At 32.1% G+C, this 25,660-nt stretch overlaps 3 protein-coding genes across 8 annotated transcripts in view; 1 reads left to right on the top strand and 2 right to left on the bottom strand.

Annotated features, from left to right (window-relative positions):
• Window positions 1–85: 85 nt before the first annotated feature.
• On the top strand, window positions 86–2,553 carry LOC113516138 (uncharacterized). Its single transcript, XM_031908753.2, has 2 exons — window positions 86–377; window positions 2,170–2,553. Exons 1-2 carry the CDS (start codon window positions 286–288, stop codon window positions 2,393–2,395), a joined length of 318 nt encoding a protein of 105 aa, XP_031764613.1. The 5' UTR covers window positions 86–285; the 3' UTR covers window positions 2,396–2,553.
• Window positions 2,554–3,214: 661 nt separating this feature from the next.
• Window positions 3,215–11,789, bottom strand: LOC113516137 (beta-1,4-N-acetylgalactosaminyltransferase bre-4-like). Of its 3 annotated transcripts, none has more exons than XM_052895253.1 (9): window positions 11,626–11,789; window positions 10,863–11,010; window positions 9,370–9,545; window positions 7,441–7,576; window positions 5,963–6,060; window positions 4,627–4,816; window positions 4,120–4,242; window positions 3,741–3,836; window positions 3,215–3,516 (listed from the first exon to the last, which is right to left on the bottom strand). In XM_052895253.1, exons 2-9 carry the CDS (start codon window positions 11,003–11,005, stop codon window positions 3,387–3,389), a joined length of 1,092 nt encoding a protein of 363 aa, XP_052751213.1. In that variant the 5' UTR covers window positions 11,006–11,010; window positions 11,626–11,789; the 3' UTR covers window positions 3,215–3,386. The 3 variants fall into 3 exon arrangements, with proteins under 3 accessions (XP_052751213.1, XP_052751212.1, XP_052751214.1); XM_052895252.1 differs by having other exon boundaries at window positions 11,618–11,789; XM_052895254.1 differs by lacking the exon at window positions 9,370–9,545.
• A 1,650-nt stretch (window positions 11,790–13,439) lies between these two features.
• The window catches only part of LOC113516136 (beta-1,4-N-acetylgalactosaminyltransferase bre-4-like), a 224,981-nt gene continuing 212,760 nt past the window's right edge, over window positions 13,440–25,660 (bottom strand). For all 4 annotated transcript variants that reach the window (XM_031908752.2, XM_026900509.3, XM_026900510.3 and 1 more), the window contains 7 exons: window positions 25,109–25,374; window positions 24,098–24,233; window positions 22,917–23,014; window positions 22,237–22,426; window positions 21,486–21,608; window positions 20,552–20,647; window positions 13,440–20,008 (listed from right to left, as the gene is read on the bottom strand). In XM_031908752.2, coding sequence (XP_031764612.1) covers window positions 19,876–20,008; window positions 20,552–20,647; window positions 21,486–21,608; window positions 22,237–22,426; window positions 22,917–23,014; window positions 24,098–24,233; window positions 25,109–25,374 — 1,042 coding nt within the window. In that variant the 3' untranslated portion in view covers window positions 13,440–19,875. The remainder of the gene's footprint in view (window positions 20,009–20,551; window positions 20,648–21,485; window positions 21,609–22,236; window positions 22,427–22,916; window positions 23,015–24,097; window positions 24,234–25,108; window positions 25,375–25,660) is intronic.

The raw sequence follows: 25,660 nt of genomic DNA on the forward strand, positions 1-25,660 counted from the left end.
AAATTGGATAACAAAACCAGTAGCAAATATTAATAACGTTCAGCAAAATAATCACAGCGAAAAATATTAAAAATATTCTAACTTTGACAGATTGTTTTTTATCCGCGATTTAGCTCGCGATACCACTATATGATTCTAAAAAGTAAATTTATCATTTCAGGTTTTTCTTTAGTTCTTAACCAGTTACAATCGCCATTTAGTAAATTAAAAACATTTTCTGACAGTATAAAGATGTCATTTTGATTTTAGTTCGTATAATATTTTTTGCTAAATTCCCATTGTAAGATGCCGAAATACTATAGATTTAGAGCGACTACGCCCACCCGGAAACCCAAACGATGTAGGGATAAGGAAAAAGAAAGAGAAATACAGAAGAAGTAAGTATATTGGTCCATCAGTTTGAGGGATATTCACTCTGAACTTTTCATATTAGCAGGTAATTTTAAGTAAACGGCATAAATATTCGAATATAGAAACATAAATTACTAATAAAAATATAACTTACAATACACATAGACATAGAAAACATCAATAAAGGTACTCTGTGTACCTTAGATTATAAAGTATATAGATAGGTATTGTAAAAGAGAAAAAAAAAAAAACTTAAAAACATTTATTGGTAAGATAGAAAAGTTTTTTTCATGCAATTTAGAATGGCAAATAAACGGCCCATCTGATGGAAAGTGGTAACCGTCGCCTATAGGGGGGAAAGGGATTGTTAGCAATGGAGTTTGACAGCCCCATTGCTAGCAATATTCCTTATTAGGTCGAAACCATCGTGAACAATTCTTGTTGAATTAGTCACGATGGGCTAACTGACCTGCTTTATTCTCACCTATCATCCTTCACTGGTGCTCCGCCAGTGTATATCGATAGCGCGGGTGGGGTTACCACTCCATTATCACCCATTAAAAAAAAAACCGTCGCCTATAGACATGAGCAGTATCGTGGACATAACACAGTATACTGTTTCGCTCATGATACCCCCCATGCGTTGCCATTCCTGAGGACTAAGGTGTTATTCCTCTGTACCCTGTAAATTTACTGCCATATCCTACCTTTCAAACCAAAACACAGCAATGCAAACACAACTGCTTCACGGTAAAAACACGAATGGGACAGGAGTAGGAGAATGTAGAAGTAGGAGTATGAACGAAATAAATTCTTATTATGTTTAAATTTTGAAGTGTATTAAGTTTTATAGGAATGTAGTTGGTTAGAGTTAAGTGTTCTGATCCTGATTGTAACAAAAATTAGAAAAAAAAAAAACCAGAAAATTCAGATATTCAAATACCACTTCACCTGCCATACTAGTCAGTTTGAACATCGATTATAATCTATCTGACAGCATACTTATATTTAAGATACAAAGTACTTTCTATGTGTCATAATTATAATATCTTTTATCACTATCTTCGTGTGGATAAAGAATATAGTCTTTTTTTCATCCTCAGGATAACTTAAAAGGAGATTTGAGGAACAAAGTACTAAATATGTAAAATTCGAAATTGAATCATAATCAGCCATTTGATTGGATAGGTAAATCAGGATTGCGTAATATCCTTGAAAAATGTTTAAAAGATGATAATGCAATGGTAACACAGCCTGACCTATCGGTATATACTGGCGGAGCACCAGTAAGCGATGATAGATGAGGTTGGAAACAGCTCAGTTAGCTTATTGTGATGAATTCATTAAGAATTAAGTTTCTAGGAAGAACCGCTTGGAGGTCGACCTCAGTACTAACAATTCCTTCCCCACTGGATAGAGTTGTTAGATTTGTCATTTATTTTTTAGTCGTAATCTTTTGTAGGACTTAAAAAATTCTTTTAGTGGGTAGGAGAAATAGATTTTTGAATTAAAAGCTTTGTGATGCGTATATATACGATAAGTACTGTTTTTCTATGTAAATATAAACGCAAATTATATTGTATTGTCATATTTTTTACGATCTCCGTGGTATATGGTGGGCACATCGATATACGTAAGTGAAGTCCCGGGTTCGATTCCTGGTCGGGATAATTTATGAAACAAACTTCACTGAATTGGCTCAGGGTCTGGGTGTTCTGATTCCCCAAGATGTTCGTTGCCTGGTTTCTCATAACACAAACCTCATAAAACACAATGTGATTGTATGGCACTTAATTATTTATTATTTATTTATAATAGGATCAGATTCGACACTGAAAGGAACTGGCTAGATGTAACACTAGCTTGCACACCAGCGCCATCTTGGTATCTCAGGCGTACATCATGGCGCGAGAGTCCACCATTAATGGGACTTCCTCGTGAATGGGCTTCGGGTCTCCGAGCATCAATACAACTGACCAATCACCCTATCTTAGCCTTCAAGATTCCGTCAAGTACTCTTGCTCAAGATATGAATCTGTACTGAGAACTCAAATAATTCTTTATTCAAAATTACAAGTTTCTTCAGGGATATTCCATTGAAGTGATGTTTTTGTAGTCATGTAAAGAGTTCTATTGTTCTCTTTGTTTATAGCCGTACAATTGTACCAAATAATTATGCTGTGTGGGTTAATACATAATTAAAATGGCAGCATTGGTGTTGTTGATTTTCCCGAACCAACCATAAGGGGGAAGGGATTGTTAGTAACGGGGTCTAACAATCTCATTGCTAGCAATATACCCTATCAGGTCGACCTCTACGTGGTTCCCTTTGGAAACCATCATGATTAATTCTTGTGGAATTCGTCACGATGGGCTAACTGACCTGCCTTCATCCTCACCTATCATCTAGCACTGGTGCTCCGCCAGCGATAACGCAGGTGGAGTTACCATTCCATTATCATCCATATAAAAACCAACAGTCAACCATACTATTTCTATAATATTGTCCAAGTCATTATATAAGTTAAAATGATCAGAAAGTGTTCTAAAACGTTAATCATAAAAAAAAGGTCAATTATCATCGAATATTTACATTTTTAGTAATTAGGTACCGTTCTAATACTTTAACTGTTGCAATTTTTTGGTGGTAGATTTACCTATGTGCTACTACTAGTATTATTAATAACATTTAGTTCTTGATTAATACTTTCTGAGTAATATTTAAATCACCATCATAATCATCATAGCTTCAAGCATCAAGCTTGTCCTGTCCACTACTAAAGATAGGTCTCCTTCATAGACTGCTGTAAGGAAAATATTAATGATGAAAAGGCCAATGATAAATATTGGAAATATAAATAATCATTCAGAAGTACTGAATTTTTTTTTTTTTTTGGTTTTAATATATTATCAAATAATACAAACGTGACAGACTTTATAATTAAAGCTCTTCAACCGGAACGATCTTAGTTCCATTTCTATACTTAGACGTGGTTTCACTTTATCACTTTATTGATAAATGGAATCCTTCGTAATTATCGTTCGTCAATATTGACTATGATGTGTGTGTACAGGTGACGGTGTACTATATCCACCAATTCATACTCAAGAGTAGAGAGACCTTGCTTTTTAAATATTAGATTTGTTGTCTGCAACAAGCTCATCCTGTAAAAAATATAGTGCCTACATAAGTGTACATTCTTTATATTATAAATGTAAAAGTTACTGATTGGATGGTGTAATAAGATAAAGCATAGGTATACTAGATCTTCAGTATAGGCGTATTAAAGAGGGGGGAGGGGGGAGCAGAAGTAAGATTATCATGGAACGAAAACTTTATCAACAGTGTAACATTTAAAGGAATGCTATTGTCTCATACTTATTATTACCTTTTTGGATTGGGCTTCGATTTCTCGTGGTCTAACATAGTGTAGCGTGCTATGGACATATTGTATCTCTCGATGTGGTAGTTCAAATATCTCAATCTGTGAACATTATCAAAGATCAGTGTTGCCAGATTATTTTTTTACGCAAATTTGAGTAAAAAATTTCGTGTTGGCGAAATTCTCGGTAATCTGCCAGCGTATCGCCAGCGCAGGCGGAGCATTGCTGTCTTTACAAATAATTCTCTCACAAGTACGCAGATTACAATGCTGAACATTTACGAGTTCGATTCAGTGTGGTATTTTATTGGAAAAGCGTTGCTTAGGTACGTATGAACAGAGAAAATGATGATTGATGATGATATAATAGGTAGTTACTATTAACCTTGCAGACATGTCGTCGTCTTCTCCTCCCCAGCCCCAGTATTCATTCGAGAAACCATTAACCTTGGTGAACTGCTCCTTTGTCATAGCTGACACTCCACCGAAGATTTCTTTATATGGCAATCTGGAATATTCCTATTATAATATTAGTAACGACTCGGATAAAGAACTAAATTAGAATATTAATAGTCGTAATTGCTTTTTTTTTTATAAAATAAATTATTTCATTTGATTGTACAATTTTTACAATAAATACTTGACGGAATTCGACGTCTAAGTTATTTTGAAAACATTTATTTACATTCGTTTTATCTATGTTATCAATCGAAGAGTGAGTGTAAAAAGTGGTATTCATAGTCATTATGGAATATCTTTAGCAGGTCTTAAACGAATCTTAAACGAAACGGCAGGTCGTAACTAATTATTATATATTTTAAAATTTATTAAAATATCAACTATTAAGCATACGAACTCGCGGGCATAGCTAATTTACTACAAGACCATTTACTTGAAATCAAATTTGTCTACTGCAGCAGACATGTGTCGAGGCTGGCTTGGGCAAGAGTATATGTTTCTCTGATCTAATGGTAGTAAGTCGACATCGTGGAAGATGAAACATTGCCAACCACCTACTTTTTGTTTTTCACTTTCCAAAAAGCCCACATTAAACAGTTTGGCACGATTGAAGTTTGCATTACCTGGAATTATAAAAAAAAAAAACTTTTTATATTTTTTTAAATGAATATTTCTTTAAGCATGTTTAGTCTTAGTTACATCCCAAAATGTACCCAACATTTTGGGATGTGAAAAAAGCATTGAAATTCCATGTCCATCTCGCTCAGATACGTACGCACGCACGCACGCATGCACTCATTTTGTCATGTAAAACAGCGCAATAAATAAACATTTTATCACTACCTCTATTAATATATTGATAAAAAAAATTAATTTAAAATACTTCCTAAAAACCTTTTTCTAACCACCCAAAAATAACAACAACAACCCTTTACAACTTTTCACTACTGACGTGTAGTCCTACAACTGATTCTGTTTTTTTTTTTTTTGTAATTCTAAATATTTTTTTTTGTAAAATTGTACAAAATAAAATGAAAATTTGAAATGGATGGTAATCCCGCCTACGGTTTCGGCATACGTTAACGGGGCACCAGTGAGAGATGATGGGTGAGAATGAAAGCAGTTCAGTTGGTCCAACGTGACGAATTCAACAATAATTAACCGTGATAATTTCTAGGAAAATCCGCGTGTAGGTCGACCTAATAGAATATATTACTAGCAATGAGGCTGTTAGATCCTGTTATTAACATTAACCCTTAATCCTTTCTAACCCAATTGTTGTGGGGAGAAGGGATTGTTAGCAATGGAGTTTGATAGCCCCATTGCTAGCAATATGCTCTATCAGGTCAACCTCCGCGTGGTTCCCCCTGGAAACTATCGTGAACAATTCTCGTTGAATTCGTCATGATGGGCTAACTGATCTGTTTCATCCTCGTCTATCATCCGTCACTGGTGCCCCGCCAGTGTATACCAATAGCGCGGGTGGGGTTACTATTTCATTATACCTATAAAAAAAACCCAATTGTTGTGCTATTTTAAGTGGCTGTGCTTGCATGTTTGATTCGGTTATTTCGGTTTGAAGAATTGGATATGGTAATGAAATTACAGGGTTAGTCCTCAGAAATGTTAAACCATGATACCATGGTTATCACAGTATATTCTATAACACCTATGGTGCTGTTCATGTCAATAGAAAACAGTTATGTTCCGGGTATAATTAGATAACTATCTAGTTATACAGTACACAACAAAATAATTAAAAGGCTCACCTAATTGTTCAACGATAAATATTCCATAGTCGATTTCTTGCTTCATTAGAAATGGATGCATATGATTTAGGAATATAGCCAAATGTTGTTTACGATCTCTGTAAATTTTTATATAACATCATAAACGTATATCTTATACGAAGGACATTTTGTCTGTGGACAATATTTCGCTATTATCTACCTTTTGTGTAAGTGGCTCCACGTGTGTACTGTAGCTGATGATGAGACAGTTAGCTGAGATCCGATAGTGGTGCATATTTATTTATTTAATATAAAAATCCACAGCTCTTTAAAATACAACTTACCTACATGCTAAGTCTCTTATAAATACAGCTAATAACGGATTTTACTTATACAAACAAAAATTATAATTCTAAAGCAAAGTGGGCAAGTTAGAGTGGGAGTATGCAAGTAATATAAGTGTATGTATGAAAGAAATTATATATTAAACTCGGTTAATTGATTGAATAGTGTTCCTGTAATAATTTCGGCCAGTTCCACTTGTTCCTACCAACTTCCACCTTGGGGGATAAGAGGGGGACTTCTTTCCACCTGTCCCTACCATTGTGTGTTCAGTAGGGATAAATGTAATGTATTATATATGCAATTTTTTCTACCTATATTTTTTTGATAATTCAACAAAACTTGATTACCTCTTCTTCTTCTGAATTCAAATAGCCAGGGGTTATCAATTCAGTCGTTTTTTTCTGTTTGTTCCTCATAGCTACGTCAGTTATAAGTCGATTTGTAAAATTATATTTTTTTATCTGAAAATATATACTTACAGATCCCTATAAATATATATACCCCTATAAATTTTATCAACATCGGTTTAGTACTTTAGTTTTTGAATTCAAATTACAATAATTTAGGCCACAATTGAATATAAATAACTAAGTTGTATTAAACAATAAATAAAAAATTGTATCCTATAGAACAGAATATTTTTTGTACAACTTAGAATGGCAAAAAAGCTGACGACTCACCTAATGGAAAGTGATAACCGTCGCCTATAGACACGAGCAGTACCATGGACATAACAGAGTATAATGTTTCGCCCATGATACCCCCCATGTGTTGCCATTCTTGAGGATTCAGGTGTTATTCCTATATACTCTGTAAATTCACTGCCATATCCCACCCTTCAACCGAAACACAGCCATGCAAACACAAGTGCTTCAAGGTATGGTAATCCCGCCTGTGCTAACGGGATACGCTGATTGCTTCAAGGTTTAAACATGAATGGGACAAAGGTACCCAAGCAAATGACTTTTGCACTAAGTCTCCTCTGGTATTCTTTCTGGTATTCTAGTCAATCTTTTTATTAACTTATATCGCTATCAATGGAGACTGATATCTTTATTACTAACTATCCCTTCCCCTTACCTATACCGTTCCAAGAACTTTTGACAGATGGCTAAAAAGCATAGTTTAAAAATAAAGAAAGTGCAGAAAATTGCTAATATGTGCAGAAATACCTGAATGGTACAATTATAGCTACTTTATGCCTAGCAGTACAGTAAGGAGGCGAGTACTTTCCTCCGCACGCTACCTCCGGGTACTGAGTGTCCACTCGTTCCAATTCTAATTCCGTCTTATTCACTGGAACGGGGCCTGGAATATAAAAACAGAAAATATGCAAATTGTGACATTGTGTCTAAATTAATTATATATATATATATATATATATATATATATATATTAAACCAGCAGTATCAGAGTTCGTAGGAAATACAGCCTAACCCTTCTTTGCATAATGGTGGAAATTTCCATCATAACATTGAATGCCCAAAAATAATATAAAAGAACAAGTTCACTTTCAGTTTTTTTCTTTCCTTTTATACAACTTAGAATAGCAAACAAGCCGATGGCCCACCTGATGGAAAGTGGTAACCGTCGCTTATAGACATGAGCAGTACCATGGACATAACAGAGTATACTGTTTCGCCCACGATACCCCCATGCGTTGCTATTCCTGAGGACTCAGGTGTTATTCCTCTGTACCCAGTAAATTCACGCCACCCTTCAAACCAAAACGCAGCTATGCAAACACAACTGCTTTACGGTTAAAATACGAATGGGACAGAGATACCCAAGCAATCGACTTTTGTACAAAGTCTCCCTCTGTGTGGATACCTTTTTAATGGACATTGCAAAAAACAAATCATAGTTGTCAAATTTATTTTTTAAGCATTTTTCCCTTAAATATTGAACATGAATTGTAACACCATGATTTATTTTACCAATAAAAAAAAAATCATGCAAAAAATAATCTTCCTAACCTTCTAAATTATCATTTGCTTATGGGCCGTCTCTTTCTTTCCCGTGGATAAGAAGAGGCGTCTAAGTTAATGGTTGAAAGACGGGCAGCAGTGTAGGGACGCTTAAGCGGCCTTAAAAACGTCACCAAAATCTAACTGCGGTTGTAAACCCACCTGCTGATCGTGGCAACTACTGGCAAAACACCTTAATGACAAATGCAGTCTATGGGGGAGGCCTATGTTCAGTAATGGACAGTTAACGATTAGTATGATATGAAGATAATTTGCTTTATATGTATGAGGGCATGTAAAGTCGTCGTTATGTAAGTTATAGGTTTTATATATAGTGCAATGAAGGCGTCCGTAAACTTCTGACATCAAATAGTGTTTCACGCGAGCATCAGCAGTAGTAATAAATTTAAAGTAGTAAACGTATCGATTGTTGTCGAGAACGGCGCAAGTACTAATTCGCGGAGAAAAAAAATTTTAATATACGTATAAAGACATTATGACAAGGTTGACTGTAAGAGATCCCTTTATGGGATAAGTCCGCCATTGTATACTAAATCATTTACTAGTATTTAATCTGACTTATGTACAATAAAGATTTTTACAATTACAATTACAATTATGTCACCAAAATATTTGTAAAAAGGAAAAAGCACTAAAGCACGAAAATACACATACGCACGCACGCACAAACACGCGCCCATGTACACGCGCACGCGCATACGTTAATACACACTTACACATACACCTACAAACATACACACACACGCGCACACGCATTCACGCATACGCACACGCGCTCACGCATATGCACACGCACACGCATACACACACATACATACACACAAAGCATTGAACTCAAATTATCATCACGCTCAATAAATAAATAATATCCTTACGTACACACAAACACACATATACATATATACTTTTACATGTAAAACAGCACAATAAATGTAAATTTTATAACTGTATTATTACGTTTCGATAAAGATAATTTCTAATATAAATTTCTAATTAAAAAAATATTTCTTAATAATTCAATAATAATGTTTACAATTTTATGAAGCTAAGAAATTTTTACTTCTGACATGCAGGGCACCGATTGATTGTTTTTTTATTTATAAAGAAAAGTACCTAAATCCTGCGGCATATTATCACACAGAGGCAAACTTTCATTTTTCACAATATTGGTAGCATTGCAGCTGTCTGTATATTCAGTTTCAGTATTATACTTCAATATGCTTTCTTTATATTTTCTTTGTTCTAAAACTGATTCCAGTAGTTCAAGTCTTTGTTCCACAGTATCGGTCCTGTAAAAATATTTAAATAATAAGCACAATATATTTAAATATTTAAGCCTATTGTAATTTACAATATAATGACTAGGTTATAAGAAACAAATTCTACCGCGTGAACATGTTAGAACGAGACAGACATCCGTTGTTTCATTTCTTTTTATGCTTGTGCTAACGAAAATGTGTCTATTGATATACTCGTTACTATAGTCTACTTAGAGGACTAATTCTCGTTACTAATTTCTTTATACTACATTCCATAACATGATGTGGATATAAACCATAAACAAGTAGATTTTGTTTCATAAAGAAAAAAAAAACATCAACTTCAATCGTGGTAAAAACAATTATTTCGATATAAAACCAAGCTACTGAACTGATTATATTATAAAATTTCTATAAGATCAGTCTTAAAGTATATCCATTCAGATAAAAATTAGTTTGACAAAGTTCTGAGCTTAGATTGAGTACCAGCGGGCAGATGTCGTTCAATTGTCACGTGACCGCTGACTGGCTGGTTTGTAGCGTTCATAATATCAATTAGCAAGGCAGTTCAATTTACGCCGTAATCTGCCTGGAAATAAGAGTTTATAATACGGCCCCAGGTATCAAAAATGTATCAAAATTTAGTCAGCTAATTTGATATTTTGTTGACTTTTTTTTAATCAAAACGGCTTATTTAAGATTCAAGAATTTCAAGCAACAAAATATTTAGTACTCTTTACTAATATAACGATCAATATGATATTTTGTTCGTGGAAATATATTCGTTTTGTTTTTTAATTTACCCTTATAATATAAATTTCTTCCACATAATAAGTAAAGGATGTATATATTTATATATATATTCTTTATTACACTTAAACAATACATACGACGATTAGTTTAACAACTTGTTAGCAAGGGAGGGCTTATCTCTGAAAGAGATCTCTTCCAGCCAACCCAGTGTAGTTAGAGAGAAAATAATTTGGGTAATTCAGTGCAGGAAAGGTACTGGTAAAAATAATGTAAATACAACAAATACAAGTTGTAAATAAATAAATAAATACATACGTAAATAAGTAAATAAATAAATATATATACATATGTATAAGTGCATAGAATTATCATATAGTATTGGTTAAAAGGTGTGATTTCAGTCTTCTCTTGAAGGAAGTACACATGAATAAAAAGTTAATCTGTTTTTGGTGAAGAATTTGTATGGAGAAATAAAATCGAATAGAGAATCCTCTCTTTTTTTAAGTCGACTGATAAAAATACTAATACCATCGTATGTACAACAAGCATTCTCAATATTTAACCATTGAAAAAAAATCTGATTGCATTTGTTACCGTTCAATCGGACGCACATTGTTGTATTCGTAATATGGTATGTTTGAGAAGAACGAAATAACGCCGACAACAGCCATCATCAGCAGTAGTAGGGGATGGACTTTACGTGGTACATGCCAGGTCTTCAGAGCTTCCAATCTCATAATTTCTAGTGCAAAATAAAACGATTTATTAAATACCATACTTGTCAAGCGTGGCAACTATTGGCAAAACCCCCCTCAAAGTAGGGGGGTTTATGTCCAGTAGGGGATAAACAGCTGATACAATATAATAAAAAAAAATTTTTTATTACGGGTGCTTGATTATTGAAACACTCGTTTTTTTTATATAACTATGGTGGCAAACAAGCATACGGACCATATGATGGTAAACGAGGTTACTATGGATGCATGACACAACGGATGAAACGCGCGTTTTGTCAATTTAAAAAAAATTCCCTTATTACAGTCTTAAGGAGTGGCAACGCTGCGTACCAAAAACTTTACATTGCATTTTCTTTGATGTCAATAGACATGAACTATAGGTGACGGTTGCCGGTTTGTAATAGGTGAACCATTAGATTGTAAACAAAAAATAAACGTTGTTGAATGAAATTTGAGTTAGGTAATAGCTTTTTTGTAGGCCAAGAAGTTATCCTTTAACTATATTACAATTCTCCCTTTAAAATCTAAATTTACGCCAGAAGTTTTCTATTATATAATAAAAATGTAATATTACTTAATTTATAATCGAACTATATATAGATAAATACTCACATACTTACAAGTCTTATCTACTTTCCGCGGACTTTGTAGTGAAACAACTCTAGTCACTTGCATACACACTACACCTGCCTCAAATTTTTGCGAGTTGGTTAAATTCAGGTACTGTTTGTATCTATATGTACACTTAGCAAAGTTTACGTTTAAAGTAATTCGTACGTATTATTAACTCACAATATAAATACATATAATGATATATATATATATATAGATAAGTACATTGATAAACAAAAAATATAATGTGCAAATCCTTATCTGTTTTTACTAATAATGATTAAGTTTATCTGATGGCTAGTAATAATAATTAGACCACTAACTACGATTTGGTATCGTACAAGCAAAATTATTGTCTACTAGTATTAAAAAGTAGTTTTTTTTTTACATATATCACAACAAAACAATTGATTACTTTATTAATACAGGCTAATTAATTTATTATTTTATCAATAATTCAAATGATTTTATAATAATTAATATATAATAACCTTAAATGTTTATTAAAGTTCATAATATTGTTTCGTATAATTTGTTGACTAAAATATACTACTATCCACCACAAAACAGGCTTTGGCTAGTATGGGGTCATACCTATATTGTACCATAGGCTAATTTTGTATAAGGAAATAAAGTTATTATTATTATTATCTATCTAGTTCATTATTATTAAATTTAGCTAAGTACATATATAATTGTATGTATAAATAATAGAGATTATAGGCTTATTGTTATAGGCATTATCAGGTGTACCATTACGCGGTACTCTCTGAAAATCATTATCGAATCGAATTCCATTATTCCATTAGTCCATCGGAAGTACCATTTCATATTTATCTACAAAAAAGCATATATTTATGTATCCTGTAATCAAACGCGGATTCAGCTCTCAAAAAAGGTGTGGTCACAGTCATACGAAAATCGGCCAAGTGCGTGTCGGAATATGAACTATGAATATTTATATGTTACAGTTACAGTATCTATATATTGACTTAATAATGGATGTATTAAATATCATTTAGCTAATAAATAGTATTGAAATGAAGAACCTTATCTAAATAAATACAGATATCAGACTGATAAGGGGGAAGTCGAAATGGGTGATAACTTTTTTCTGTCATCCATGATCAGAGGAACCTATTATATAGATTTTTAAGCGATACCGATATAACCCTGCTCGCTCATGATCGATATAATGCTTTCGTAGAAAGAGAAGATATTTATAAAATATATAACGCTCTAAGATTGGGGGGAAAGGGATTATTAATAATGGAGACTAAGAATTCCATTGCTATCAATATACCCAACCAGGTCGACTTCCTCGCGGTTCCCCCTGGAAACTATCATGAATAATTCCTCATGAATTCATCATATTGGGCTAACTGACCTGTTTTCATTCTCATCGATCACCTTTCATTGGTGCTCCGCCAGCGTATACCGTTAGCGCAGGCGGGGTTACCATTCCATTTTCACCTCCCAAAAAAAAACGCTCTAAGATTTTGTACAGAATGTAGTGTCCATGTGAGCAAAGCCGTTGGACGTACACTAGTAAATTAATAGTCATGTAAAATTTTATTTTATTCGCCGACGAAAATTACAAAAGTGTTAAAAATATAAAGGCATTGGCTATAATCAGTCTACAGACCTGAAGAGACCGTAAAAGTATGATGTCACAAGTCTATTAGAGTTGTTGGCATGCGCATCGTGCCCACAACGGTAGATTTGTACATACCTGTAATATCGAAGATCACGTTTGTAGATGACCGTTACCTCTTTTCATCCGTCACTTTGTTTGGTAAGGGACAATGGTAAAAAAAAGATATTGTTATATGAAAAACAAAATATATTCAGAAAAACAAATTTTGACATAAAAATAACCGTATCATCAAATAGTTATCACTTTTTTTTTAAGTAACTCAATGGTATCTAAATCCTATTCTCGATCCTACGTTAGGTATATTTATTACAAGGATTTGGATTTATAAGCTGAGTTAAAACTAGTATGAAATAAGTTAACATTTCATTCTCATATTGTATAAAATACTAAGATTCTGTAATAAACAAGATTCGATTAGATTCTAAGTAAATTGGTTAAGCTAATTTTTGGCCTTACACATAGGTAGGTAGTATGATTGTGAATGAAAAATATAACATTAAATAGTTGACAACTGCGACGACGTATGCGTGAATGGATTTGAGATAAAAATAGTTAATAATAATAAAAAAAAAAAGTAATAAAAAAGACAAATCAACTTGCACGAATCACTTAATACCTATATGTACTTGTATAACTAATGTCGGGCTAATAAAAAATAAATAATATTGGTATAAAATGCCTATTTTATGTTAATCTAGTTACCACTATTTTCATTATCATGCAATATCTATTTAAATATGGTACAATTTTCGTATAGTTCATGAGACGTGTATTATGTTTTAACATTGCAGTGATGATGTATGATGGTCTCATGAGAACCAAATAAAAATAAAATTGATATATTAATTACAGATCGTAAAATACCAACAAGTTAACAGCGTCATAATGTACGGTCACAGTCTGTAACTGATCATATCGTTTAAATTTTGTTCATTAATATTGTCTCTATTGGAGCTACTAGACTATTAAATACACACACTTTGCTATTCTCTTCAAAACCCAAGTCAAGCAAATGGATGGAAAACAGAAAATTACAGTAGTATACTTAGCGGATATAAATGTCCGACATGACATGTTGTAATAATATATAAGATGAAATCGAATGTATTTGCATATTTCAAAGGAAGTGTTCTCAGATTGAAACTGAACATTGTTCCCAAAAAAGACGTGAGTTGAAAAAAGACAATATAAATTTTAAACTTTTCATACCAACACGGCGTATTATTTTTTTAATATGGTAAAAATGGAATAGTAAACCCGTCCGCACTATCGGTATATACTAGTGAGTGACGATAAATGAAGGTAAACTCAGGTCAGTTTGTCCATGATGATGGACCAACTGACCTATTTCCATCCTCACTTATCATCCTTCATTGGTATCCCGCCAGCGTATTCTAATAGAGCACACGACGTTAGTATTCCATTATCATTTATGGAAAAAAAAAACACTCTTTAAGACGTATCATGTAATTTACTGTCATCCAATGATTTATAACATTATTGCTGTCACCAATTGATTGATTATTCGAAGATTTTGAATTTAAATAGCATTGCAAAAAATATTAGTCTGTCTCTTTTTAATTTAAACGATATAACAGTACAAAGTGTATATATGTTGTTGAAACGCTTATTATAGATACAAATAAATTAGGATTTTATTACACCTATGTATTATTTTGCAAGTTAACAGATAAAACTTAATAAAAGTGTAAAAAATATATCCAGATCAAGAAAATATATGTACATTTTATTGAAAATATGCAAAAATGATTAAGCAATAAAACTGAGAATAAGTTATCAGTCCTAAATATAGGCCAACCTAAAGATAAGCCATTGCTCATAGTGGCAACCAGTTACACAGTGTAGTAACTTTAGAATAATTTACTAAGCAATATTCGATGATATATTTATAGAAATATATAATAGTTCCTTTTATAATATACTGGGTACCATTTCGAATTAATAATAAATAATTGAAAATACCTATTTATAATTTAAAAAGATAAAATGGGGGAATATCTAATAAGTATAATTTACTTTCTATGGATTCATTATACAACATTTACGGGATAGTTATTTATAATGTTGGACTTTGCTCCAGAAAAAAAAAAAAAATTAGGAGGGTGGCGAGTGTAACCTTTTTAAAGTACGTATTATTTAAGCCATTTAGGTATATTACAGAGTACTTAGTATCTTCTTGTTCAAGTACCTATGATTTTTTTTTAAATATGAGCAATGGTTTAATCTTTTACAATTATCAATATTATTGGTATCACATTGTATCCCTTATAACTAGGTTATTATGGAAATTAGATTTTTATTTACAAAACTGAATATTTAGAGATATTGTTTCTTGAAATAAAAGATAAAAGAATCTTAAATTTAATTATTTATTGGAACAAGCTTTTGGAATGGTTATTCGAATAGCCATCTTTATAGGTTGACTATTAGATAAACAGCGATAGGTAATGCATATTATTAGAATAGGTACATATTACAATTATTTCATTATCTTAATGTACTCATGTTTTTTTTTTTCTATACATAAAATAATTCAGATTTTAAAATGTAAATTAAAAAAAAAGCATAAAAATATTTGACTAGTCCTTATTACTAACTCAATATTGTTATTTAGCACGTTCATGTTGTCTGTACTTTTTTTTTTACAATTCTAAGCGATTTTTATAATGTAAACTTATTTTTATATGTAATATCTACAACAAGCTATATACATGGATTTTCCAACTATTATTAAGTACATATTTATTATTATTATTATTCAAATTTGTTAATAGTTTAATTATGGAAACATGGAGATATTATGTGCATAAAAACTAGTGCAATTATTATCTCTGAGATAATTAGGGATACCTAATATGTACAAACAAATATATGGCGAACACCATTACAGAAGAATATTATGTAAGAATTATTACGGTTTATTTAAAGCCTTAAAGTGATGTTAGGTATAACGTATAACCATAGATAAAAATGTATTAAAACGTACAACGAAGAAAAGCCCGCGAGGTTCTATAATATGCGATTAGGCCGTGAATACCTAAGTACATCATTATTGATTATTCCAAGTAGGTAATATATTGTTGACAATTTCAAATATATGGTACACCCCTTATTCATAAAAACCTCAAACGTTTCATAATAAATTATTAATGTATTTTGTCTTTTTCTTTCGTGTTAAATTCCCCATTTGAAAGAAAGCGATAAAATATTTTAAAATAGGTGTGTAGGAGGTTTTAGTTATTATGAATAGGGAAATAATGTTTACAACAGCACAAGAACATAATGGTTCTTTATTTAAGTCCGATTCTGTCAATTCTGATTAAAATCAACAGACATTTATGACAGTCTAAAGGTATAAAATGTTAATAGATACCAGCTAATAACTTGAGTACTAACATGTAATTCGCGCAGTAATAATTTTATGTAGAAAACATATCTATCAAATACCTACTACGCAAGCATTGTCTATGGTCTTGTTCAAGTTATTTTCCGCGAATTGTACAAGGTGTATATTGAAAATGGAATTTGTCGTCACCAATGAAAAAATCTATGTAGTTTGTCTATGGATAGATTTTGACATGTCTCAGACTAAGAAGTCAACGCAACGTCGCAGCTAGATTATTTTGAAGGCTTATTTTTTAGTTACATTGATGTTCGTATGTTTGTATTTTCAAATCTAGATAATATACATATAGTTGGAGCGTCGAGTTTCAAAAAATAAAAAATAAAATCTGGCTAACGCGTCGTTTTTTTTTCAAACTAAGTGTTTTAATGGAAAGTTTAAAAGCACATTTATAATATGGTAATTATAAGTAAATAAAATGACAGTTTGTGTTATCAATCAAATACAAGATTATTGCAAAAGAAAAAAAAAAACCAATAAAACAAGTTGGGTTTTTTTTTTATCAAAGTATTTGCAGGGAGACACTCAAGAGATTTTTGACCTGAATTGTATTACATAATCATGTATAAATTAATGACTGTGTATAAAATACAATAGCACTGTAACGTTACATTATTGTAATGTACGTCATATTGTCATAATCTGTCCTTAATATAATTTTAGATGGCCAAGTTAGTTTAATAATGTGAACATAATAATGTCTTTTTATTCGATATCACAAATTTGGAAAAAATTAGACATGTGTCTAAAGAAATTAGTGGAATTTCAAATATAGTAAATATACAATCGATTGTTATCTACGCCAAATTATAATTTAAACTAATATATTTTAATGTAATAACTACCATTAGGTGGTTAACTTATTTGTAATTTGTTCGAGAAAGCTCGACTAGTTTCGGGACCATTCTAGACCCCTAGTCTTGAGCGGCTTTTATGAGAGCGAGAATCTGACACACACTCGTCACTGCCGTTAAAGACGAAGGATCCCAAATGAAACAAATTCCAGACAAGTTAAACCGACAGTTATTACATTAAAATATAATGTGTACTTAGCAAACTTTTACCAATAAAATTAATCAGGTGTTAAAATATACAATCATGGGTGTGAAACATAAATTATTGATTAATATCATATTAACTTGTACTTAATATTGTATGTATTGGCATAATGTTATAAAAATGTATCAAAAACGGTATAGTATTTGATGTACACACTTATATTTATATGATGTCAAGCAGAAAATATGTACTAACATTCTAGTAATAGGCGACACGATTTAGTACATTATCGTTGGGTCCAACCCCGTTTCTATAAAACAGATTTCCCGAACCAATTTGTTGACGTTCTAGTTCTTATCTATGCTCTATCCGTTGTAGCATTATGTGAAAGACAGCTCACATTTTGGCTATCTTTATTATTAGAGTCAAAGTCAATGTAAATTCTTTTGCATAATCAAATGTTTTATTGGATCTGTAAGTCAGTTGTGTCTATGGTTCTTGGGACCCATAACATGTTAGCAGATAGAGTATAAAGGTAACTTTGACAATGGTGTACCAAATTGTGTCGTTTACAAATGCTTTTCAAGTCACTATGTGAACAGGCTTACTTACATTATTTATTGTATTATGTACTTATTTAACTTTGTTCCGATCTTATAGCTACTTTGTTAATAAAGAGAAAAAAAAGGGTATAAAAATAAAAATTAAAAAAATAACATTCCTTTACGCTCCGTAATGACTATCAATGCATACGAATAGCGTAGTGGAATAAAAAACACAAAATTTACATAAAAACAAATTTCATGCCCACATCATAGAAAATATAATAAGATAACTAATTTTAATAATTAATTTGATTTAAATTGTTCCAGAATTTTCCAGTCGCTATATTTTGATTAATTGATTTTTTATTAAAGTAAATATTGAGAAAGAGGGACATGATTAATTCACTATAACAATTATAAAAAATATATAATAATAAAAAAAAAAAAAATCATAATGCCCAGTTCAAATAATTCCAGAATATTCTAGTCGATTATAAAAGAAAGTTCTAATATGAAAAGGTAACTTTTCTAGACAATATACAAAGGAATCTATTATTGATAAAAATTGATACAATCATTTGTACCTTGCCTAGAGAGTAGAGTAGGTATCCAGTATACAATATCTAGGTACTCCATAGACGTAGTATCCATAACGTACGTACTTATGAAAGATAGACAGTGACATTTTAGTGTTATACTAAACTTATTTGGGCGATTTTCTGCTTTCTGCGTGCCATTTCTATCTAATTTCGTCAAACTTTTTTTTAATATCCAGTCTTCAGAAAGTATTTTGTACAACGATTCCTTCTATATTTTGGGGTATCGGGGTATTTGGGGTAAAGTCGAAAGCATCATTGAAAGGTCCACAGAAGTTGGACACTTGCTGAAAATCACCCATTTTCTTAGTATTTATAATATGTAGAACCTTTCTTGTATATCTATGTATATTTATTATTGTACTGAATTTAGCGACTGAAATGATATGAACCAGGCAGAGAGATCATAGACAAGTAGGTATAACATTGTTTTTTTTTTATACAATGCACTTTTCATTAACAATGGGTCGTACTCAAGTGTAAACCAGTCATAGGACTTATTTATTTCAGTTCTACTAGATATAGACTTAAATAGATGTCGCAAGTTATTTAAAAATTTATTAAGATCAACTATGCCATGATGTTCTATCTATAAATGTTTAGATGGCTATATATGTCTAGATGGAGCGTCCAGTTTCGAAATCATCTCTAGAAGGCGGAGAAGGGACGTAAATACGTAGCAATTCACTTACTTTCACTGCTATATACCTTCTTCTTTTAAATATATGTCGCATCTGTTCTTGCTCTTTGGATGTCCCATCACCCGTATCGAATCGTGAGGACGGGTAATCCAGTTATTACACGAAACGAATCAAAGTTGTGTATTGAGGTTGAACGTGACAATGTGGAGATAGTAGATGATATTTATAAAAACGAAGTTGCGACATCTATTTAAATGTATATCAGTGATTCTGTACAATCTTCAAATGAGAGATCTAAACGAATGTATAGTATAATTAATTAATAAGATTATCACATACGAGTCCACACTGTCGTTACCGTTCGTCGCCAAACAACAGTTTGGCGAAATATGTCCATCAGCTACGCTCGTCTATATTGGCTAAGATGTGTGTGTACAAATGGTTTTGGACTATTTCAACTAATTCGTATTCGAGGGTCGATAGTCCATCGTTCTGGAATATCTTGCTAGTTTGCGACAGTAACTGGTACCTGGAAACAAGGAAGGGAATTTTATATAGGAAATATAAACTTTACCAGAGGGAGACTTTGTACAAAAGTTGATTGCCTTGGATACATTGGGTACATTGGGTACCTCTGTCCTATTTGTTTCTACCGTGAAGCAGTTGTGTTTGCATGGCTGTGTTTCAGTTTGAAGGGTGGGATATGGCGAGAACTTACAGGGTACAGAGGAATAACATTTGAGTCCTCAGGAAGGGCAACGCATGGGGGGTATCATGGGCGAAACAGTATACTCTGTTATATCCATGGTACTGCTCATGTCTATAGGCGACGGTTACCACTTTCCATCAGGTGGGCCGTCAGCTTGTTTGCCATTCTAAGTTGTATAAAAAAATAGCAATTAGCTTTTGCCCTTTTGATATAGAACCAGTTCTAGATGTATAATAAATAAGCCGACTACTTTTTGCGCATACTTTCTCGCCTATTGCATAATTAGCTTTGTAATTAAAAGCTTCTTGATTTATGTCTAAATAAAATAACAATGTAATGTATAAATAACATAATTGTTAATACCTTTTGGGGTTGGGTGCTGATTTTTTGTGATCTAACATAGCATATCGTGCTATAGACATCTTATATCTTGCTATATGATAATTCATCTTTTTTAACCTGCAAAGAAATATATAAATTTTAATATTTTATTTTTTTATGAATAAGGCCTTATAGGATTATACTTATTCATTTTTAATACCACTATCGCCACTACTGTATGTATTTTTGAATCTAATCTTTATTAATTTTACATTTGTGACGACTTAAGTTTATTTTGGAGTCTTACTGACTTCATAAAATTGGCATATATATTTGATATAAAAGAAGAAATAGTCTATTTTTTATAACACTCATTCAATATGCCCGTAGCTAGACTCGTTTCCCTATGTTGTATGTATAGTTATTCGTTTCAGGGTTTCCAGATGCAAATTTTGATTTTATACCAAGCGTCAAATATTTTTTCTACATATCGTTACGATTTTCAGGATTTTTACCCAATCACAAAGTTGTATTGTTTTTAATTATTTCATTACGTTTTGCCATGTGCGTGAAATGAATGGCGATAAAATAATTATTTCTTATCTTTTAACTTTTCTCTCTCTTTCTCTTATTATATATTTTATTATGTACCTTACATATCTGTACAGTGTTTACAAATACTAAAATTATTTAGTCGACCCAAAATTTCCAAACAAATTACCTACCCAAATTTCTTTAAAAAAATTACCTAAATTTAATTTTTTCAAAATTTCGCAAATAGAAATGTTTTACCCAAAATTGCGAACTAAATACCCATTTTTTTTATTTTATTTTGGTAACCAAACAATCTGGCAACACTTAAAGTATGAACCCTCATTTGTATCCATGGTCATGAATAAATAAAAAAAAATTAACCCTTATTTGGTTAATTTGAATACACGGCCTAATTACGATATTAAATTGCTGGTCTACATACCTATAGAACATATCATCATCTTCACCTCCCCAGCCCCAGTATTTATTGGAAAAGCCGTTGACTTTAACAAATTGTTCTAGAGTCATTGCTGACACACCGCCGAAAATATCTTCGTATGGTAATCTGAAAAACATAAACCAATAATTAGGAAAAAAAAATGTAGTTGGTAATATTGTACAGCCCTTATCAATTACAGAGTAGAGAGATGTTAAATAAACTAGAATGGAATGAGACAGGATAGGGAAGAATAGAAAAAAACAAATAGATATGTTCATGACTGTAATTTATAACAGTATTTGGCAAAATACTTTTATATCGATGATTAATTCTAAGAATTAGATTAGGCATGCAATGCATATAATCTCGAATGTGACTTTATTCAGAAGTGCGATTTAGCCATGGTGATACATTAAGTGCTAACATATAGCAAACTATGTAATTATACTAAGTATAAATATTAATTATTTGTGTGAATATATAAATATAGATTTTATATAAACATATATGTATAATTAATTAAATAACTAAGGGACTAAGAAAATATAAAGATCGAGGGATGGGCAGCAGCATTCCTCTTAAAACACCATCAAAAGCCTAACTATGGTTACCAATCCGGCTGCAAAGTATGATAAATACTGGATAAACTCCCGCCCCTTTATTGGGGAGGCCTATGTTCAGTGGACAGCTAATGGCTAATATAATATGAAGATAGCCGCACATAAATGTTCGTGCAAATTAGAAAGGAACTTACTTAAAATTGAGCTTATCTATAGAGGCCGACATGTGCCGCGGCTGTCTGGGGCAGGAGTACATGTTCCTTAAATCCAACGGCAGTAGGTCGATGTCGTGGAATATGAAGCACTCCCAGCCGCCAGCCTTCTGTTTCTGGCTCTCCATGAAGCCCACGTTCATTAACTTGGCGCGGTTAAATTCACTGTTGCCTGGAAATAAAAAAAAAAATTAAGGAGCAATTATAAATATGGTTATGTACAGTTATCGGTTCGCTGTGTAGGTCCTGACATATAATAGGTTACCCCTTTTTTCCACGGGTGTCGTAAGAGACGACTAAGGGAGCTTATGTTTAAGGGATGGGCAGTAGCGTCCCTCTTAAAACTTCACTAAAAGCCAAACTGTGGTTGCCAACTTGCCTGCCAAGTGTAGCAATTAGTAAACCCCTCTTATGGGAGAGGTCTATATTCAGCAGTGGACAGTTAGCGGCTGATATGATAATGATAATTATTATAAATATTAAAGTGACGTTGTTTATTTGTTTGTTACCTCTTTTTGTCTTAACTTCTTCATCGATCGTCAAAAAATAAAAAAAAGACATAATTTATGTCTGAGATGGAGAATAACAAAAAGTGTATTTAATCATGAATAAAACTGAATTACAAACTAGTATTTTACCAAGTTAACTCAAAAAAAAAATACCTTCTTGTTCAACGATGAATATTCCATACTCTATCTGTTGCTTCATCAGGAATGGATGCATATGATTCAGGAATATCGCTAAATGCTGCTGACGGTCTCTGGAATAACAAATACAATGGACATTTTAATTTTACCAGATATAATGATGTAGGACGAGCCTAATGTGACATTTATACGGCATGATGTCGATTTGACCCAAATTAGATTGCATTAAATTTAGTTTCGATTTAAATCATCCACAAAATATGCAATTTGAACAACTTTAAAAATATGCATATTATGTATTATTTTCGTCATTTTTAAACAGTTTTTAACAGGATTTCAAAAGGAGGTTAGATTTTGTAACCTAGTCACAAAAAAGAAAAAAAATCCGCGATTACATCATCAATTTTAAAAAATAAGAGCATTTTCTCAATCCAGAGAGTTTACTTCTGTATTGCTTACATTTTAATTCCGTAACGATGGAAGCTGCCATATTTTTTATTTTGTAAAGCCATATTTTTCTGTTTGTTACGAAGCAAAATCTACTATACCTTTATTTATAAGTAAACACGCAATTTTTACAATATAGGTATCTATAAAATGACACGTCTTTTTCAGTGCGTTCGCGTAGTAGTTTGTTTTTTACGGAGCAGTACATACTTTATTTATATAAATAACTTATAACTTTATTGACCAAAATAAAATATGGCACAAAAGGCAGACTTAATGCTAGTAGCATTCTCTACCAGTCATATTTGTGGATGTGCTTTTTGTAAATTATTAATACGTTCAAAAAATATTTTCCGAGGACTAGGATTTTCAAATACAGCATCGAAAATTAGAAATGAGTAATATATTTTATAACAAAACATACTGTAATTACAATATCTATGTAATAGACTCAGTAATGGACATATTAAATATCAGATATCCAATATATAATATTTAAATGAAAAACCAGATCGAAGTTAATATAAATATCCGACTGGTAAGGACGATGTAGGAATGGGTGATAATATCTAGGAACCCAATATATAGATAACGAAGTGGTATCGATATTACCCATACCTATTAAAAATATTTTAAAATTATTTTTGTATCTTACTTTCGTACTGTCTGTTAAATATATATCTATTGATTGATCATTAGTCATAGTATATAAGTGCTTTGTAATTAAAAAGATTAAATGTTGTAATTACCTGAATGGCACAATTATGGCCACTTTGTACCTGGCTGTACAATTGGGAGGCGAATACCGACCGCCCCAATGCACTTCCGGGTATTTCTTTTCCACCCACTCCAGTTCCACTTCGGTTTTGTTTACTGGTATTGGACCTGACAATTGTTAAATAAAAAATTTAGGAGGAAATTTAATGTATTTGTCTTAAATCATATACTTATATATTTAAATACTTATTATGTTCACGGCAATCGATTACTATCAGGTTTAAATTTGTGTTGTTTTTTACAATCAATTCTAAATAAACTTCGTATTCTCCCCCATCACCACATGAAGGTGTGGTTTATGAGCAAAGTGTATTTTTTGTACAAAAACCGCACCAATTACCTAATCCTTAAAATAGAATATTCTGTGTTATAAGGAACCAAACAACGACAGTATGTATATAAGGGCACATAGAAATCCCAAATCTGAGCCAATTCAAAAAGTTAGTTTCCTAAATTGGTTCGACCAGGAGTCAAAACCGGAGCCTCATTTACGCAAATCAACGTACCCACCGCTGCATTAGGGAGGTGGTAAAATTTGTTTGTAAGAGTTAAAAAAGGTTTCAATTTAACAGTACTTTTTAAGGGTATAATCTTAGTTCAGTACGCGAGTCGTAATCGATTGCAAAGAAGAACCATCATTAGCTAGATAAATAAACTCTTTCTTCTAGTTTTCTCTTTCTCTTTAATCTAAACTCCCATGTCGGTTCCATAGTAATTCTGCCAAGACTGAAGACACTATTTTTTGTAGAACAAATTAAAGCCGGTGGGATCGATTTTGAGGTGTCATATCTTGAAACTTATTTCTTTACGTTATACTTTAATTTCGTAAAATTACTGTAACCATCTTAAACTTAATTTACAATAATTTTGACTTAAATCTATTAAAAAATAAGTTCATATTGATCCTTCGAATAAAGGTTTCGCTGTGATATCAAATTGAGGTTTAGGCTATTTTCGCTATAATTAGCTTTAATTATACTTACCCAAATCAGGTGGCAATTTATCACAAAGCGGCAAAGCAGGTTCAGTTTTTTTCACATCCACTTCCTCAGTTGTAACTAGATTCTTGATATTATCCATTAGTTTCGAGATCAGCACTGACGTACTGGTATCTTCGGTGGAATCTTGACGAGTCATATTTGTAGCAGTTATGTTTGTGGCGTTATATTTTACAGTATTAGGAGAAACAGTTACGTTTTTTGCGTACGTAGAGTTTTTAGGCCGCTGTACCGAAGTCTTATCGCTACATCTGAAACAAAGTTGATTATTCAATGTAATGTTTTTTATATTATACAATTAGAGCCAGATACGGTTAGCTAGTTATGTAAAAAACAGTCACATTACTTAGGCTGACTGCTAGTTAGTTTCAATTTAGAAGTTCTCTGATAAATCGGAAGCCGATACATTCGAAAAGTAGAAACCCTTTTATTTATAAAAAACGTCGAACTTCGAATAAACCTATTTAGCTACTGAACTGATTTCTTTCTTTTGAGCTGAATTCTCAATTTGAATGAAAGTGACGAAACACGGTAATA

Source organism: Galleria mellonella, unplaced genomic scaffold (genome assembly GCF_026898425.1).
Source record: "Galleria mellonella isolate WM207_F2 unplaced genomic scaffold, CSIRO_AGI_GalMel_v1 utg266, whole genome shotgun sequence".
NCBI lineage: Eukaryota > Metazoa > Arthropoda > Insecta > Lepidoptera > Pyralidae > Galleria > Galleria mellonella.

Bases quoted from the DNA above. Each gene is read 5' to 3' on its own strand.
- LOC113516138 (XM_031908753.2), top strand. From the start codon at position 286: ATGCCGAAATACTATAGATTTAGAGCGACTACGCCCACCCGGAAACCC. The intron at 378-2,169 runs GTAAGTATATTG...TATTTATAATAG, and splicing joins GAAAGAGAAATACAGAAGAA to GATCAGATTCGACACTGAAA.
- LOC113516137 (XM_052895253.1), bottom strand. From the start codon at position 11,005: ATGAGATTGGAAGCTCTGAAGACCTGGCATGTACCACGTAAAGTCCAT. The intron at 9,546-10,862 runs GTAACAAATGCA...ATATTTTTACAG, and splicing joins AATGTGCGTCCGATTGAACG to GACCGATACTGTGGAACAAA. The intron at 3,517-3,740 runs GTAATAATAAGT...TATTTTTTACAG, and splicing joins TCGAAGCCCAATCCAAAAAG to GATGAGCTTGTTGCAGACAA.